We start from the raw sequence: 19781 nt of genomic DNA, 5'->3' as shown, positions 1-19781 counted from the left end.
AAGGCAGTGACGTGCCTTTACTCGCGGATGGTGAGGGAGACACTCCAGCCCCTAACTGCATTAAAAAACAAGTGGGAGCTGGATCTGCAGGTGGACATCCCTGACACCACTTGGGCGCAATTGGTGCGCAGAGCCAGAAAAAGCACGAGAAACGCGCGATTCCAATTGATACACTTTTATGTGCTCCATAGGGCATACCTTACCCCAGGAAAAATTAGGAAATATTTTGGAGCCGCGGAAGCTGCGTGCCCTAGATGTAATAGAGTGGGAGCGGACCTGGTCCATATGCTGAGGACCTGCCCAAACCTGCAGGAGTACTGGGAGGGGGTCGGAGACACGTTGAATGACGTAGCAGATAGGGACCTACAATACGACGCGGCCGTTTGTATACTCCACTGGTTCCCGCACACGCCCAAGAATAAAATGTCCAGCAAGTTTATAGACATGGGCCTTCTCCTAGCTAAGCGAGAGGTGACGAAAGGGTGGAAGTCGAAGGCGGGGCCTACACACCGGCGATGGCTCAATGAATTTCTCAAATGGGCGGCTAGCGAGAGCACACTCAGGTACCAACTAGCTCACCGAAAACCGGACGACCGGGCTCAGGCGGCGGCAATGGCATGGGAGGTGATGGTGCAGGCCCTGCGAGATAGCCCAGCCAGTGGGGAGGAGGGTGAGAGCTCTGGGGAAGCAGCGGACGAAGTCGTACCACTGGCCCCCCTGCCAAGCACGCACGATTAGGGATTACTCCATTTTTCCTGTTACCCGCCACACATGTTCCTGACCAGGCGCAATCGGGAGGGCACTAGGGAGGGGTGGGTGGAGGGGGAGTTTTCAAGTTTAAGGTTTGCTGAAAGTAGGTTGTAAGTTCTGTAGGTAGTTAGGGGAGCAGAGGGACAGCGATCAAAAGCGGGCAGCGGGGTTCTTCACCGGAAGTATGCTCCTGACAGTTTCGTATTAATGTGCCATGTTTCTATATGACGCCGCCCGGCCTCTGGGATGTGGGCAGTACGGCTGTGTATACTACACGGATTAATGATTAAGGGGAGGATGGGAAACCTGCATTATTGACATGCATCCTGGTTGCTGTAAGCTGTACTTGGTCCTGCAATAAAAATGGTTTGACAAAAAAAAATGAGTGGTCCCTGTAATTTACCCATAATTGGCATTAAGAAACCAAACGGAAAATATAGGGTAGTTCAAGATTTAAGAAAAATAAACAAGATTGTTGTGCCATGTTGCCTTATAGTACCCAACCCTGCAGTGATTATGTACTAAATACCATGGAATGCAAGATGGTTTACTGTAATTGATTTATGCCATGCTTTTTTCTCCATCCCACTATATACTAATAGCCAGTTTTTATTTTCCTTTAAATTCGAGGATCGTATCTATGTTTGGAATCGCGTACCTCAAGGGTACACAGAAAATCCTTCAATTTTTAACCAGGTTTTGAAAAAATGTCCTGAGACATTGGTGCTGCTTTGGGAATCAGTCCTGGTGCAGTATATTGATGGCCTATTGGTCGCGCCTAAAACAAGAAGTGATTGTGTAACTGATTCCATTGCCTTAATAAACCATCTAGCAAAAAGTGGACATTAAGTGTCCCCTGAAAAATTGTAATTCTGCAGAAATTAAGTACAGTATTTAGGACACCAAATAGAACGAGGATTAAGAAGAGTGACCACTGAGAGAATAAAAATAATAAAGCAAATGAAACTACCACAGTCACAAAAAGAAATAAGAATGTTTCTTGGTGTTGTGGAATATTGCAGGCAATGGATTGTAGGGATTTCTCTACTGGCAAAACCTTTGATACAAATGACAAAAAAACGAGCAAAAGACCTAGTAGAGTGGGATGATCTGAGCATGCAACCTTTTGTAAATTTGTGAAATTGTTTATGTGAAGCACCTGCTCTAGGTATGCCAGATTATTCAAAAGAATTTGCATTGTTCTGTTGTGAGAGAGATAACTGTGCCCTCTCAGTTTTAACACAGAGACATGGTCTAATGCGACGTCCAGTGGCATACTTTTCTGCTACCTCAGATTCTGTAGCATCTGCATTGCCAGGATGCTTGAAAGCTGTTGCTGCAACGTGTGTAAGTATAGAACAAAGTGAGTCAATTGTAATGGGACATCCTGTTAAGGTATACATCCCTCATGCAGTTGAAATTCTGCTAACAAGAACTCGAACTGAGTATCACACTCCGAGCAGATTAACCAAATATGAAAGGATCATATTGGGAGCAGAAACTGTGACCATAATCAGATATACCATTCTGAACCCAGCTACCTTTTTGCCAGACCCATGCAATGAGGAAGTGAAAGATGAAGCTGAACACGAATGTCTTGATGTAACAGAACTCAGTACCAAACACCGACCAGACATACAGGATGAGCCTTTGAGAGATGCTGAGCACAAGCTTTTTGTAGATGGCTCATGTATGCGCCATGAGGAGGGAGGGTTGAGTGCTGCTTATGCCGTATGTACATTGGCTGGAATAGTCGAAGCATCCTATTTACCAGGAGTCAAGTCTGCACAAGTAGCTAAATTGATAGCTTTAATTAAAGTCTGCAAAAATGGGAAAAATTGGAGAGTAACCATTTACACTGAGAGTCAGTATGGTTACGGAGTTGTACATGACTTTGGCCAGCTCTGGTTGCAGCGAGACTTCCTGACTTGTTCAGGGTCTCCCATTAAAAACGGAAATTTTGTAAAAGAGTTGCTTGAAGCAATATAATTACCAAAAGAGGTGGCAGTGGTAAAATGTGCCGCACACAAGTAAGGAAATGACCGTGTGACTGCAGGTAATCAATGTGCTGACCAGGTTGCACAACACTGAGCAAAATTTCTAATGCCAGTAAATAGGAAAGTTGAAAATTGTGGAATCAGCTGCCAACTTATGCTATTGTCAGGATTACAAACATGGACAGAGATAAGAGAACTCCAAGATGAAGCAGAGACAAAAGAAAGAGAAGAGTGGAAGAAAATTGATTGTCAGAGAATGGCAGAAGATGGTGTATGGGTTTACTTAGATGGCAGACCTGTATTGCCAGACTGTATGCTTGCACCCATGGCTAGGATGTATCATGGAGACACCCACATAGGCAGAGATGAAATGATTAAACTCTTTAGGCAGGATTGGTTTGACCCAAGGATTTTGAAAAATTGGAAATAATTGAAGATGATGAAAACTTAAATGCAGAACCAATTGATGAAGAAGTGAGGCCAACCTGAAAAGAATTTCCCTTTATATTATGTCACGAAGTTAAATACTAAAGTAAAGAAGAGAAATCTTCTTATCCAATTTGATAAATGGCTGACAATAGAGCTGCTTGAAAACCGAGTTGTGTAAAGAAATGTTGTAGAATATGTATAGGTAGTATAGTTTTAGTAATCATAATATGGTTAGTTCTAACCGTGGCCATTCCTTATTTGATGGTTACAAATGTACAAAATAGCACTAATACACATGGAAAGGTAGATACCATCAAAGGAGACAAAGTAGAATTAGAAGCACCAGATGAGTTAGATTTACATCACACTGTTAATAAAATGATACAGACTTGAATGTTTTTACCAACTTGTTAGTACAATATGTAGAAACCATGGATGTTAGTGATTGTTATGTATGTATGAAATTACCTGCATCTGTAGCAGAAGGAGTAACATATCATCATTTACCATTAACATATGGTATTTCGTGTAGCATTTCAGCAAGTTTATTCTATAGTACAGGGAAATTGCAGTATTATTATTCTAATGTAGATGTGATTTTTTTCTGAGGTTCCCATGCAAAAAATCATGAACCCTGTCCTTAGTACGAGAGACTCACAATTTATGGGTGAATATTTTCTAACAATGAAAGCAATAGATATAGCTGAAGCACACAAGCACAATTTAACTTGTAAATTGCATGAAGAAGAGAAAATATTTTTGAATTTAGTTGAGGCAAGGAGAAGGGATTTTCAATAGAGAGCTGCTGAACCTAAACCTCAGATACCTAAATGGGCTGAGGAGGAAGGGCATTATGCAAATGGCAAGACACATGCTGCAATGTCTTTGGATCTTGAAAAGAGGGGAAAAATCTGTCTTCATAGTTTAAAGACTGAATATAACAATGTGTTTATTGGGTTCAGTGAATGTGAACATAATTTCTTAGTAATTGGGGGATGGGGACTAAAAGGAGGAACGGATCCAGTATTTCCTGGAATCTATTATGTGTGTGGCAATAAAGCCTACTTTAGGCTGCCTGACCACTGGTATGGGAGTTGCTATTTTGGAATAGTATTCCCTAAAGTTTATCATGTAAAAAGAATCACTGGAAGCAATGAAGGCAATAATGAACTAACACGTGTAAAAAGAGCTAGTTTTTCAGAAATAGTAGGTGACATTTTTGGAGCATTGATACCTTCAGTGGGAGTTCTTCTAAATTCACGGAAGATTTGTCAGTTATCTACAGTAGTTGATCGGTTATCTACTGACAGTGCTGGAGGATTCTTAATGATCAACAGTGAATTAGTTGCGGTCAGATCTATGGTTATACAAAAACTGACTTGCTCTTGACATACTATTGGCAAAAGAGGTGGAGTCTGTAAATTATTAAAAGCGCAACATTTTTGCACGTATATTCCAGATAAAAGCGTTGAAATTGGGAAATACATTAAAAATATTACAAAATTAGAATAAGAGTTGAAACCACTGGAAGTTGAAAATGTTTGAACAAAGTTGACAAATAGCATTTCTAGTTTAGGTAATTGGTTTTCCAACATAGGTAATGGTATTCTAGGCCATATAATACTGCCCATAATGGGAATAACACTATTAGTATTAGCAATAATGTTCTGGCATAAATGTCCATAATCAATGGGGAATGGATCACTTGTACCTGCAACCAGGGTTCAAATCGCTCTATCCGTCAGTACTCAAAAATAGGTACTTGGAGAACCCTCATTCACGTAAACAGGTTGTGGGGCGGTTTATCTTGATTCTCCGCCTATCTTTAAATACGTGGCAGCATCATCATTGGGTGTCTTTTTTATGCTTCCTCCACCTGGAGGGAACCACCTGGTTTCACAGTAGTGATCAGAGATTGATAGTGAAAGGTGCTCAAGTGAAGTGTGATGTTAAAAATGTCTTTCTCATACTCCCTGAGAAGTAACACTTTTATTCTTTCTGGTGTATGGGAAGACTATTAAAAGGTGAAATTCGTGCAGAAAGGACTATTTATGAGTCCGCTGCACTGTTAATGTCCAGATCTAAGGTCGACATGTTTCAGCCCTTAAGATGCCAGTGATGGGTCAATGGGCTTTCTTCAGGATCTAAAAAAAGATGTGAGAAAAGTTATTGTCCAGTTCTGAAAGATATTAGAGTAAATACTCTAAAATCAAGGTCGATAGTACCTTAAGGTTGGCAGTACCTAGAAAAAAGAGAGACAAACAGCAACAATGCGTGTACTTTCTAATTGTTCAACTTATGTACAGGTTAAAAGATAAGCAGACTAAAATAAATGGCAATTCTTTAAGATTCATTAGCAAATAAGAAAAATGGCAAGTCTTTATATATTGTTTGATCTGTAGTTGGTTAAGAGCGGCTTATTATACTCGAACGGGTGATGGTAGCTGTGTTTTCGTAGCTCGGTTAGCGTATGGTAATTCTTAGTAGGCTCTGTTTAATTTTGTCGAGCGACGGTTGCCAGTAGCGTGCGGTTAGTTGTGATTGATTGAATTGAGCTATGGTTGCGAAGCACTCGCAATGGGTAATCGCATTCATAGGGGGGTCAGGCCAATCTCTTTTGATGGTCTTAGTGAGGCGTATAGAGGCACGTATGATATAGATGCGCCGAGGGAAGTGTGGCGTCATGATGTAATCAAATTCCTCATGCAATGTGTATAACTACAGATCAAACAATATATAAAGATTTGCCATTTTTCTTATTTGCTTATGAATCTTAAAGAATTTGCATTTACTGTAGTCTGCTTATCTTTTAACCTGTACATAAGTTGAACAATTAGAAAGTACACGTATTGTTGTTGTTTGTCTCTCTTTCTTTCTAGGTACTGCCAACCTTAAGGTACTATCGACCTTGATTTTAGAGTATTTACTCTTATATCTTTCAGAACTGGACAATACCTTTTCTCACAACGTTTTTAGGTCCTGAAGAAAGTCCATTGACCCATCAGGGGTATCTAAAGGGCTGAAACATGTCAACCTTCAATCTGAACATTAACAGTGCAGCAGACTCATAAATATTCCTTTCTGCACGAATTTCACCTTTTAATAGTCTTCCCATACACCAGAAAGAATAAAAGTGTTACTTCTCCGGGAGTATGAGAAAGACATTTTTAACATCACACTTCACTTGAGCACCTTTCACTATCAATCTCTGATCACTACTGTGAAACCCAGTGGTTCCCTCCAGGTGGAGGAACCATAAAAAAGAGACCCAATGATGATGCTGTCACGAATTTCAAGATGGGTGGAGAATCAAGATAAACCGCCGCACGTCCTGTTTACATGAATGAGGGTTCTCCAAGTACCTATTTTTGAGTACTGACGGATAGAGCGATTTGAACCCTGGTTGCAGGTACAAGTGATCCATTCCCCATTGATTATGAATTAATGACAGGAAGCCGAGTGGATTACAGCTTCTTCTAGCTCCCCCCCTCTCCTGATTGTAACAGAACTGGCATAAATGTTGCAAAGGGAGAAAAAAATATGAATTGAATGAAAGAGGTAAGAAAAGAAAATTCGAGGAAATACAACTAGAATAATTAAAAGGAGACTTTTACAAAAGAATGGAGAGGATTACAGTGTAAGGGGAAAAAAGAAAGGAATGAAAGGGTTGAAGAAGAAATTGAGATGTGCTAAAGTTGGCATCTGATTTAGTAGAAATTAGTGATGGCATTAAATGCCATCAGAGAGGGGATCGATGGAGCAATGTTTCGTATTACAGAAACTTGCTTTTATGCAATCCTCTCAAATGACATGTAACCACGTAACCAACATGTTTTGTAAATACTAATATTGCATTATACACGACATACTGTATCTAGGGGAAGCTTTCCTATGTGTATTGCTAACAAGTAATCCAAGTGTCTTAAAATGGCTGCCATAAACGTGGGATTTCTATCGCGCATGCGTCTACTGCATCTACGTAGTATGAAGTATTCTGTTGCTTGGTGGGAAAACTTTGCAGCAGCGCAATAGCACTAAATATGGCCGCTTGAAACTCACATGTTAACGCATAAGCTACTGCTTGAACTAAACTCGTAAGTTCTATTAAACACTAATGCACAAGATTAAAAATAAGTAAATGGAGATAGAGTAGAGATAAGTGGTATACAGTGAAATCATTTATTGTCACATTCTAACGTGTCTTTTTCTGACTTTATTATTAGTTCACGCTTGGGCCTCGGAGGGTGACTGAAATTCCAACCTCACATGATCCGCGCGCATGCGCATAGAAACTTGCCGGAAACTGGGATGACACACTTGAATCACAGCCAAGGCCACATTAGGCGAAGATGCCTGGGAAAGTAAACCCCTGAACCGGACGAAAGCAGCACATTTGAATAAAATGTATAACTTGTAATGATCATAATGTGAAATGCGGGTGGGTATAAAGCTATGGGAAGTAAATTAAGGGGCGGGAACATAGAACAATAGTCCACAGTAAAATTATTACTTTTAATATGGTGTGATGAACTCACCTCCTCACTCTGACCAATCAGAATAGGGGAAAACACAAATATTGCAATTTTGGGGGGAGGTACATGAATACAGAATAGTATAATTGAGGTAAGTTAACTAGAAATTTTGTCAGACTTGTCAGATCCGCCATTCCGACTCGTCACCGACCCAACGCGTATGCTGCTACAGACTCTGTCCGAGACACTGTCTCAGACCCTGCTGCTGCCAGAAACTCTGCTCAAGAAATTGAGATACTGATCGCTAATCTAATCATATAGAATGGGATTTTGGAAGAGGGACACCCGAGGAGAGTAGTATCAGAGAGGGGTGCGACACTTGCGTTGCACTTAGAAGAGGTCACCTTCCCAGATCCAAATTTGTCCAATCTTCTGTCTGCATCCTGTTCTGGCAGATTATATCTGGCCTATCTTCAAAGAGTTGGGTTCATCATTCACCTGAGGTAAATATAATTCTGTGAAAACTGTCATTGTACCTGCTCTCTCTTTTTCCTTTTTTCCAGGTACCATCATCTCTGATCATTATGACTTTGTTTTATTTGATTTTAATTTGCCTCTTGAAAAAATGTGTTTAAGCTGTAATTGATTCTGACTCACAAAATTATTGATTTAGATAAAGTTCTTAAAACATTTTGAGTTTGTGGTTATTTCAAGTTTAAGTTAAATGTCATATTCTACCTTAAACTACCTCAGAAACCTTATTCATCGAGAAAGTAATTATTAAGCAGATCAAATTGTTAAGACTTGGTAAGGTAAAATTAAATTGCAGGAAAACTAAAAAAATTGATATCAGCGGGGTTTGCTAGCTCATTTGCGTGAACGGTTTGGGCCCAGGTGAGTATTTAGATGTGTGTGTGTTTAACCCGAGCTGGTGACCCGTGTTCTATCATAGGTCCTCTTTGACCCTCCAGCCTAAAACGAGCTGAACTTGCATGTAGCATCAGCCTGCCACCACATTCTAATCATATGCACCAAAAATTAAGAACCAATCAGTGAACTTTGATGTAAAGTGAGTTAGAGCGTGAGATACCCATCTACAGGCTGAATGGCACAATATGAAACCAGAAGCACTGGGATCAGTCCTGGCTTTCCTGCTTGAACAAATTGTGTGATTCTAGGCAAACATTTATATTCATCGAGCTTCTTTTGTCTTCAATATCACAAATTACAGTACATTCAAATGAGTGAGTTCAAGAATTGCGCTATACAAAAACCTCTTCATTTTGATTTAACAGAGTATACATAATGTTGCTAAATCTGTAATGAGAATCTAGGCCACATATAAAGTACACATGACAGCTAACTAGCCTCTGATTTCAGGCTCTGCCAGCGCAGCGTGGACTTGTCTTTGACATCACAGCCCTCTCAAGCAGCTTCTGTTTCTCACTGCTGTGACGTACAGGCATCTGACAACCGGATTTGGAATCCGGTGTTCAGCTGTCTTCCAATGAAAACCAGTCATAACATAAGTCTTTTTCATAAGAAGGTATCCAGAAGAAATGTAAGCTCTGCTATTTTAAACACAATTATTCCTTTCTAACAAAGCTTCATCAATAGTGTTAGTGACATTTGAGTGGAATTGGGCCTAAAGAGGCAGACGTAAAAACAAAGGTATGTCTCAATCTTACCAATCTCGTATAGTTTATACTCGCTACACCGCTTTTCCTTGCTCATGGGGAAAATGCATACTTTGCAAGGTTTTATTAAGCTGGCGTTAAAAGGATGCAATACATATTTTCCTTTCTTCTTCTTCTTCAGTTCTGGGCATGGACCCTCGTTATTGCAGCTGCAAAATAATACACGTTAAATTACTACCTAGGGTTTTGATACTTTAAAAAGCTCCAGTGTACATTTTAGAAAAACTGTGGTGTACATCTTTGACTAGGTATGTCAGCGTTCATATGAGGGTTTGTCTTCAATCGACAAGTTCTTAGGGACTAAGCGGAAGTGGAGGTCACTTAGGAAAAAGCTGTACACAGTTGATATTTAATGAAAAGCATTAGAACCGACAGCCTTAGTGTGGTCTTCCCCCAACTTTTTGCCTGTCTCCCTCCATTTCTGACCTTGTTTTTCTGGCTTTAGGACTCTGTGCACTGTACCACTGCCGACTAGTGCTGAAGTGCTTGTGCTCTGTCCCCTAAACATGGTATATTGGATTAATCCCAAATGGCATGTTCAATTTACTCATAAGTCCCTAGTAAAGTCCACAACATTTGCCCAGGGCCTGTAAAGTAAATGCAACTAGTGGGCCTGCAGCACTCATTGTGCCATCCACTTAAGCAGCCCTCTAAGCATAGCTCAGGCCTGCCATTAAAGAGCTTGTATGTGCAGTTTTACACTGCCACTTCGACCTGGCAAGATAAACCTCTTGCCTGGCCTAAACCTTCCCTTTTTATACACATAAGCCACCTCTAATGTAGGCTTTGTATGACTCACCTGGTTTTTGTGCATAATTTGCAGAATTGCTTCATCTTAGTTAGGTTTTGTTTAAATGTCATTCCTTTTATGCTGGGTTCCCTGACAAATACCAACACGCAAAAAATACCTGTCCCTATGCCCTTGCCACAATATATCTGCCCAGTCTGCACAGCACATACTATTCTTCTGTGTTTTTTATTCCAAACAAAGGAAAAGAACAATAGTACCTTTTTGTATAGCACTAATTTCAAATATAGGTCAGCACTGTTACATTTCCTACAGCTTGTGGATCCACTGGTGTGCCATGTACTGGCTACTTTCCTTTGGTCAGCAGTGAAATATAGGAAAGAACTTTAAACCCAGTTGATTGTGTTGTGAAACTTGTTTTAACATGTTTTTAACAGTTTACTGTATTATGTTTTTATTAATTGTGCTGTATGTACTTTATATGCACTGGAAACGTTGCAAAATAAAGTTTTTAGACAGACAGACTGAGACTCACAGGGCAGAGTACATTGTATTTAAAAGGCAGGATATGTACTTATAAGTTTTACATGTCCTGGTAGTGAAAAACTCCCAATTTCGTTTTTCACTACTGCAAGTCCTATCTCTCCTATGGATAACATTGGGATTACATTATTACATCTTTAAAGCATAATTCCCAATTGTGAAGAGATAGACTTTTCAAGTTTGGTGCCACTGGACTCACAATATAAAAGCACAACTTATAGTTAAGGTTGCATGTTAAGTTACAGTTTAGCAACTGCCACTTTTAAAAAGTTGGCATCTACTTACTTTAGCCATTTGGTGCCTGCTGCCTATCTCTGATCAGGCTGGGCTGAGTGACAGGTGGGCATTGTGTATTCTGTTTGGACAGCCACATACAAAGTGAGCTTAGGTGTATCTTGATGAACCATCCTGGGTGATAGGAGGAAGGAGCTGGGCATAGCCTCAGACTTACACCTGATTACACTGTAACTAAGAGCTGCATAGCCCCCTGGAGTGAGTATGGAGCAAGGGCAGGAAAGGAGGACTTCTGTGCACTTTAAAGCTTTCTTTGAAGTTTCCCTGACTTCAAAGGCACAACTGGGTATATGTACTGAACTTTGGACACCATGACTTCAGTACACTTCTGGCCCTGTGACTTTGGTTGGATGGTAAACTCTGCTCTGCTGGCGGAGTTTGTGGAGTTTTGCAACTCCACACTCTGTGAAGTTTAGCAAAAACTCTGCCAAACTGCCCTCGGAGCAGAGTTTACCAGCACACTCACCCCTAGTCTCAGCAGTCCTGCTGTGGGGGACTTGCGTTTGGCAATAATACGGGTTCTTGGCCACCAACAACCTTCAGCAGCAAGGATACTTCATCCCCAAACTAGTAGTGTGCCAGGAGGCTCCTTTGCAGAGTGGTTGAGAAAGGGGGCAGGGCCTCTGACGACGTCTCAGCAATCCCACTGTGGGGGACTTATTTCTGGCAACAATAGGGGTTCTTAGCCCCTTAACAACCCTCAGCAGTCATTGGGACTTCATACCCCAACCAGTAGTACGCTAGGAGGCCCCTTTGCAGAGTGGTTGAGAAAGGGGGCGTGGCCTCCAACGAGGTATCAGCAATCCCACTGTGGGGGACTTATTTGTGGCAACAATAAGGGTTCTAGGCCACAATGACCCTCAACATCCAAGGGGACTTTATTAGGGGTGGCCAAGCAATACTCCGGCCTCTTACGGAACTCCGCGTAAAGGTTTTTCAGGTGCTCCGCCCAGGACTACCTGTGACCACTCTGCCAGGAAAAAGAACTTCTGTGCTGCTAGAAGGACAGCCACTCTGCTTGTGTGTGATTTGCTGGACTCTTGCCTTGCTGTGCTCTTGTCTTGCGGTGCTGTCCTGCTGCCTGCGGTTCTCCTGCCTGGGTGAGAAGGACTGGACCTACATCACTTGAATCCAGAGTGACTCCAAGGGCTTGCCCCCTTTTCTATGTCTCAGGGACATCAAAGAGTTCAACTTATCCTGCTATGGCACCTACACTTTGCTTGCTGCACTTCTTGCCTTGCCAAGTGGTGTCAACCCAGTCCTGGACCCTGTGGAAGTGGGTTTGAAGTGTTACAACAACCAGAACCCATGCATCCTCACAAGAACTGGTGCATCTTTGCATGGGTTGGAATCACCACATCTTCATCGAAGTGTGGAATGGAGCTGATGCATCGCACTCATAACCAGTGTGTCGCCTTCAGAATCAATTCATGGCGTGCTGTGGGAACTAGCACCTCGCACTCAGAACCAATACATCGTCACCATTACGAGGAGAGCAGTCAGACTTATCATCAGGGGCAATGTGTAAAGAGTTTGCGCAGCACATTCGTACCAGTGAAACAATAAATACTCCACAGGAGAGACTCAACACAATATGATATAAGAATATGTTTCTGTATTGCATACAAACATAGACCTAAACCACATAACCCAATAATCACTTTGCCAACTAGGCAATTTTCAAAACATCACAGTCAGTGCAATAAGATAAAGACTTAAATGTTTGACACATCATGAAAAACACCCTCGCTGCTCATACAAAACAAATCCTGATATCATACTCATTATCCTAGCAATGCAATGTAAGAACGACACATATCATAACATCATGGCATGCAGCCAGGTCTTGAGGGCCATTCGGAATCCCGCAAGTGCAGTGATGGTCCAGAGGTGAGTGGGGAGGCTTTTGCAGATGTTTGCTGCCACATGGGAGAAGGAGCGTCTTACACATCACCTTCAGTAGATGCGGGAAGTAAAGACAAGTGAAAGGGAGGCGGAGAATAGTCTTCTCGATGGTTGGTGAAAGTTCAGGCGGTGGTTAATGTAGGTGGCTCCTTTGTTGTACAGAGCCTTGTGTGAGTCAGCAGCTTGAATAGGCATCCCTTCTGAATGGGTAGCCAGTGGTGATTCCTGAGGTGAGGTGTGATGTGGGTTTGTCGGGTAAGGCTGAGGATGAGTCTGGCTGCGGCGTCCTGTATGGTCTGAAGTCTCTGTAGAAGGTGTGTGGCGATTCCTACATAGAGAGCATTGCCGTAATCCAATCGGCTGGTGATGAGGGCTTGTGTCATGGTGATCTTGAGTGTAGGGATAGCCAATTAAAGATCTTATGTAGCATGCGCAGAGTGAGGAAGAAGAAGAGGAAGAAGAAGACGACGATATGTAATTTAATGGCAAGCTTGTTGTCAATGATTGTTCCAAGGTTTCTGACGTGGTTGGAGGGAGTGGGTGCGGGTCCTAGGTCTGATGGCCACCAGGAGTTGTTCCATGCTCTGCTGCTGTTACCAAAGATGAGTACTTTTGTCTTGTCTGTGTTCAGCTGAAGGCAGTTGTTCTTCATCCAGTCAGCAATGGTTTTCATGCAACTGTGTAAGTTGGTTCTGGTGGGGTCGTCGGTGAGTAAGAGGATGAGTTGGGTGCCGTCTGTGTAGGAAGTAATGTTGAGACCATGGGATCTGGATATATTGATCAGCAGGGTCATATATTCGTTGAAGAGCATGGACCTGAGGGATGATCCCTGAGGGACACTAAAGTGATCTCCTTGGGTTCAGAGGTCAAAGGTGGGAGGTGGATTCTCTGGGTTCTTCCGGTGATGAAGTAGCTCATCCATCTGAGCACGTCCCCTTGAATGCCGAGATGGTGGAGTCTTTCAATCAGTTTGTGGTGGGATATGGTGTCGAATGCTACCAGAGTTACAAAATACCATCATAAACACATGGATACAATGCACCTGCACCTCTACTATATGTTAGGCGGTAAAGTGAGCACTAAATGTAGGTTACAGGAACACCTGCACACCTACTACAGTGAATATGATAATACCAAGCAGAATCAGCAAGGTCAGGACCTCTTTTGAGGATTGTCACCCGTCCTGCTACCTGATTCAATTTATCAGGGCCCCCAAGGACTGACCAAACATGGGGGAGGGGTCCATACACTGAAGATAAAAGTGGGGAGATCTCGCTGGGACCCCCCATCGGGCAAAAGGAACAAAAAGCAGCTGCCCATGAGCGTGCGGCGCAGCTGCTTACTCTACAATGCTACCAGAACCGCCCCATTCTCTGTAGTGGGAGCCTGTCTCTCTGGGGTTCTTCAGCTGGAAGGCCGTGTGGCTGCAACCCCTGGCGTTGATATGGCACCTTCTCAGGGCGGCAGTTGAAGGTGCTGGTGGTTACTCCGCCCCCCCAGGGTCATGTGCTGAGCAGCCAATGTGGCTGCTTCGGGAACTTCCCTGTTGCCAGACAGTGCATCGGGAAAAATGGCAGGGTATCACTGAGCAGGGACACTCGGATCCTGAACACAACACTCCCCCTTGCGAAGCCGGGCCCCCCCCAATTGATTTTACTCCAGCAGGGGAGAAGGATTGGGCCACCAATACGTCTCCTGGACCTGGACCTTGGCAAGATTCCTTATCCGAATTGGAGGATGCACTCGAATTAGGCCAGTGCTTCACCGCCTCAGCTCTAATACACACCAAGATGGTATCTGCTGCTCTACCATTTTGCCACACTGTTTTCTCAACTAAATTCTATACATAGGGTTAGCCTGACTCTCACTACACTGGTCATCTACTGGGAGGATGGACAATCTATCACCTGTCTTATTGGTTAATGAAAACACTGTGAAACTGAAATGCATAACACCATCAATCCACCTGCTGATCCAGTGTGTGGAACTTTCCCCACCCTTATAATGAAAGACATTAGCTAGTGATTGATGAAAACTTCTATCTACAAAACATGTATACTCAAATCTAAAAATTTGAAGTAATTGATTACCCATCACAGATTGATTGCACTTCACTGATACGAGAACGGGAGGCAAATGCCACCAATCCTTCCTGGCCATCAGCAACCTGATTAAGCACATCTCCTAATCCTTGTAATCTGGTTTCCAGTCACAATTGTCTTCTGGGGTTCATCAAAGTGACCCAAATGGGGCATTTCCCCAGTTTTTTCCTTGATTATTTTGAGGAATGTCTGGCACTCATATAACCATTCAGATTATGCACCTTTTCATCGATGCACTTATATTATAGGCAATATGTGCAACATTCTGCACAAATTCAGAAAATGAGCATAGCTGACCTTTATCTGTTGGAACATGTGCATTTGTAATAAACTTTACCAAATCCAATTTTGGGCTAATGCTTCACCAGAAATTGCATGACCCAGATAACCACATGGAAGTGGTATTTCTCTTTCTTTAGAGTAACACTACTTCTCTCTTAACCCTCCAAGACATTCATCATATGTGTATTCTTCCTATCCTTGACATGTGCTAAAGTATCATTGTAGGAAAGCAGGATCTGCTTCTTATGGTTACCCACACTTTTTGCTTGATGTTCTACCGTTTTTGACTAGTCTGACTGGGATGCTGCTAATAATCAGGACCCCAGTCTATCTGCTTTTTCCATAAACTGTTATGTCATGTACTTAGGTACACTCCATATTGGATACTGGGGTACCCTTGTCAGTCCCTAGTATATGGTCCCCATGTACCCAGGGCATTGGTACACCAGAGTCCTCCCATGGGCTGAAGCACGTGTTATGCCACCCTTGAGAGGCAATGCAAAATGGAACTACAGGCCTACTATTGCAGCCTGTGTAAGTTGGTGCATGCACCACTTAGTTAAGATATAGGTTTACTATATCTAGGGATCACTACACTTAAAACCTATAAGTCACCCAATAGCAGGCCTTGACAATCCTGAAGGCAGGGTGCTTGGTTCTATGTGAGAGGGTGCCACTGCATGAGCAGGACACCCCTGCAGTCTACGGAGTCCATTCTCCCACATTGTTAGTGTTGCAGCCATTTACAACATATACAGTGACATTATGTGACCGCGTGATGACCAATCTAAAACGGCTGAAAGTAACCCTATTGTATTTGGTGTCAAACATTGTGGAATCATACCCCCATACCGATAACCGTTGTGGGAGGTATGATTCCACCAGTGTGGGAGGTATGATTCCACCCCTAAGAAACGATCTTTGTGAGGTCCGTGGTGTTCCCGGTACCCGCCTTCTTGTCCCGGACAGCCCAAAATAATTGCTGCCGACCTGAGACACATTTCTGCCCTCCTGCTGCTGAGCCAAGCTCGAGCAGGGGAATGCAGAACAATAGGCATCCTGTTACAGGGAGGTGTTACCACCTCCCAGGCAGGTTTAAGTGTATTAGGCCTGGGTGGGTGCGCTTGCTAGTGACCGAAAGTCTGCATGAGGGGCACATTTGGTGTCCCTGTGCATAGTCCAGTTCAAACCAGACCTGGGAGTCGTTGGCTCCTGCTCTGGTGGGAAACTGGACAAAGGACATGGGAGTAACCTCCCCACTGTCCAGACCCTCTCCTGGGAGGGTCCCCTGAATCTGTTTAACCCTCTTCTGTGGGTACAAAAGGGTATACCTAGCTGTAGGACCCTAGATTCAAGGTGGACAAGATTCTGATCGAGAAACCACTGAACTTTGACTGTCTGAACACTCTGGACTTCGCTGGACTTTGTTTGGGCCTGACTTCCTCTCAGTCTGAAGCATCGTCTGTGCCCATGCACCATACAGGCTCTGTGCAGAACCTGTGGGGCATCAAGGACAACTGAAGATATCTCTATCACCATAATGCAACTGACTGGTCTGCTGATCCTGAGCTCCTGCGAACTCCGAGGGCTCCAGCAACACAGGAGCTGGGTTCCACGTCCCTCAAGGTCCAAGCTATCCTCTCACCGAGTTTGAGGTCAGAATTCCTTGTGGGGGCTGTAATACTTGAACCCCTGTACACCATGTACTTTTGCAAGGGCATATGCTTGTTGGCTTTTCCCGAACAAGTGCATTGGGCTACGAATAGCCCCTAATTACAAAACGGTTAAATACCGGAGGGTCAAAGGGAACACCTTCGGCTGCAGGCTCATTCCAGCCCGGTTCCCCGACGGAGAGAGCGGTGTTCCTTCCTGAGCGGTTGCCAGGTGAAGGTCCATTTTCCACCCAGTTTACACGGGTGATGTTTGTATCGTTGAGGAGACGCACACCCTACAAGCAATTTTGAGGGTGCCCTCTGTATCCTTTGTTACGTAATTTTTCATTTTTGCAGTAGCTTGTAAGGTCCTGATGAAAGCCGAGCCAACCTAGGCACCACGGCTGAAACATGTTGACCACTATCTTGTATATTGCTCCATTGATTACATCGAATTAGTGGGGCTTTCACTTCTTTTAATCTAGCATCGGCACGGCAGTGTTCAAGAGAGTCTTCCTGGCCGTCCCGTAACTAGTTTTAAACACACTCCTATTGCACTACTACTTCATCAGCACTGCACCCCCCACTCATACCCAGTCTACATGTGGATTTACTCCACCTTTAGGTGCACAACACAAACAGCAAAACAAAAGCTCTTATCTCTCGTTGAGGGGCTTGCTGCCCCCTGAGAGTTCGAGATTTTTCTTTGGGATGAGAATCCCATGTGATGGGTTTCGTTACCCTGGGTGAGTGAACTACCACATTTCCAAGGTTCTGGTATTACACCACGTACATTAGACTTTTGTTCCTCATTTCACACACCACCTTTTCTCCTTGCCATTTTAGACCTCAGGATTTTCTGTGTCTTTACTACGAATAGCCCCACCTCTGTCACCATTTCCTACAAAGAACTTTGGCCTCTTTGCACTAAGTGCTCTGCAAGCTGTCGTTTTGTGAAACCGATCGAGGTCAGCTCGCGACTCCTGTGCCTCCGGCCTGTGAGTCCCCTTGAGGGTCAACTTTGCTTTTCTTGGGCTCCTGTGGTTGCTCCAGGCCTGCCCTGACTCTGCTTGCTGTGGTGACTCTGCTGGACCTTGCTGGTCCAGACCATAACCTTCCTTGACCGTCTTCGTGGGTTGCCATTGCCAAGGCTTGTTGGTGCTCTCGCCAGACACCGACCCCTCAGCACTTGACATCCTTTGTGGGACAGCTTGTATCCGGCTCCTGGTTGTCCTTGATGTCTCATGGTCCCCGTGGCTGCAGAGTCATGGTCTTCATCAACACATCTGAAGCACCCGACATCGGTGGCCATTCGACTACCGAGCCCTGGTCACTCCTGAGTGACCCAGACTCTGCCCCCTCTGCTTTCAGGTTCCCTTCATCAAGAATCCACCTTTAGGTTCCATCAGACACTTTTCTTCTTTCCAGCAGAGGCATTTCCTTGATGTTCTCCATTGAGATCGACGGCGGTTTCCGACACCACTTCAGCCCTATACACCCGGCTTCCCTGGGATAGATAAATCTGTTGCTACGGTATCCATGGGTGGGGGCACTTCAACCGCCTAGGATCCAAAGGGCTTCTTCGTAATCCACTGGAAAGGGTTCTTAAACACAAAAGGGCAGATTTACAAGCCGCTTGCGCTGCCAGTACATCACTTTTTGTGATGCACTGGCAGCGCATTACACTGCCCCATAATTACAAGGACAGGAAAAGCCACCCTGCATGGCTTTTCCTGTCCTTGTTAATACAGCCCCTTTACACGCAGCACTTTGCGTGAAAAGGGCGTTCGATGGTTGTTGCTGTGGGTGTTCCCACCCAACACCCATGGGTCCAGACACATTTCCAGAAATCATAAATCTGGAAATGCGTCAGTATGCTACGCCACCCTAGGGGGTGCGTAGCGAGGCGTAATGAGGAGAAATGTCTTAATTTCTCCTCATTTTTTCCTCTTTCAATGTGTGCTGCATTCTACAGCACGCATTGAAAGAGGAAAATGCATTTAGTGATTGTTTTTGTGCAGGAAGTTGCCCCTTGCTGCAAAAAACAATCTCCCCATTATGCAGGCATCCTTGCACCATGGTGCAAGGATGCCTGCGCCGGCGCATGGCAGCTGTTTGTACGCCAGCACAGGGGAGAGCACAGGAATGAGACATATCATTGTAAATATTTCGCATTCCTGCGCTCTAAAAGTGCCGCAGCCAAAGGGCTTGCGGTGTCATGCTGCAGCAACTTCTTGTAAATCTGCCCCTAAAACTTAAACCGCGACTTCCCCATAGAATTGTACGCGGTTGTGTTCCCACACTGCACCCATCCTCCGTGGGTTCCCTACTTACTCACCTTGGGTGGTTCTCTGGGGTTCTAGCGATACTACGTACTCTAGACACTGTCTTGACTCGAGTTGTGGTTCTTATACCACTATTTTACTATATGGTTTGGTCTCCCCCTGGAGCCCACTGTGCATTATTGCTACTTACTATTGTTTTGGTGCTACAGTATTGTGTGCTTTTTGATTATCTACATGTAGCAGATACTTTATAGTACTAGAGAGTGTTATATTAACCTCTTCTGTGCCCATGACGAGATAGTCTCGTCATGGAGCACGGTCGCGCTGTGCCCATGACGAGACTATCTCGTCATGAACCCCACCCGCCTATGCAACGCCCGGCACAGGAGGGGGAAAGGGCGTGGCACTGAAGGGGTTAATAAATACATATTTTTATAACTACTGTGTGGTTCTCCTTTCATTTAACCAATACAATAAGGTAGCATTCTGGTAAAACAAGCTGCTTAACATTCATTTAAGACTAAGCCTGAAGGCTGCTCTCCACAGCTACCACTTGGATAGCTTTCTAAGGTTATCTTTGACGTAAGGGTTGTTTGGACTGACACAGGGTGCCCACTTTAATTAG

General features: G+C 43.8%; 1 protein-coding gene across 1 annotated transcript in view; it reads right to left on the bottom strand.

Annotated features, from left to right (window-relative positions):
* The window catches only part of IL7R (interleukin 7 receptor), a 492420-nt gene that overhangs the window by 260277 nt on the left and 212362 nt on the right, over positions 1–19781 (bottom strand). The window contains exon 3 of the mRNA XM_085631005.1: positions 9337–9494. Within this exon, the coding sequence (XP_085487131.1) occupies positions 9337–9494 (158 nt within the window). The remainder of the gene's footprint in view (positions 1–9336; positions 9495–19781) is intronic.

This window comes from Triturus cristatus, chromosome 2_1 (assembly GCF_964204655.1).
Source record: "Triturus cristatus chromosome 2_1, aTriCri1.1, whole genome shotgun sequence".
NCBI classification, from domain to species: Eukaryota; Metazoa; Chordata; class Amphibia; order Caudata; family Salamandridae; genus Triturus; species Triturus cristatus.
The sequence above is the reverse complement of the archived record's forward strand: the minus strand, read 5'-3'. Positions and strand labels throughout refer to the sequence as shown.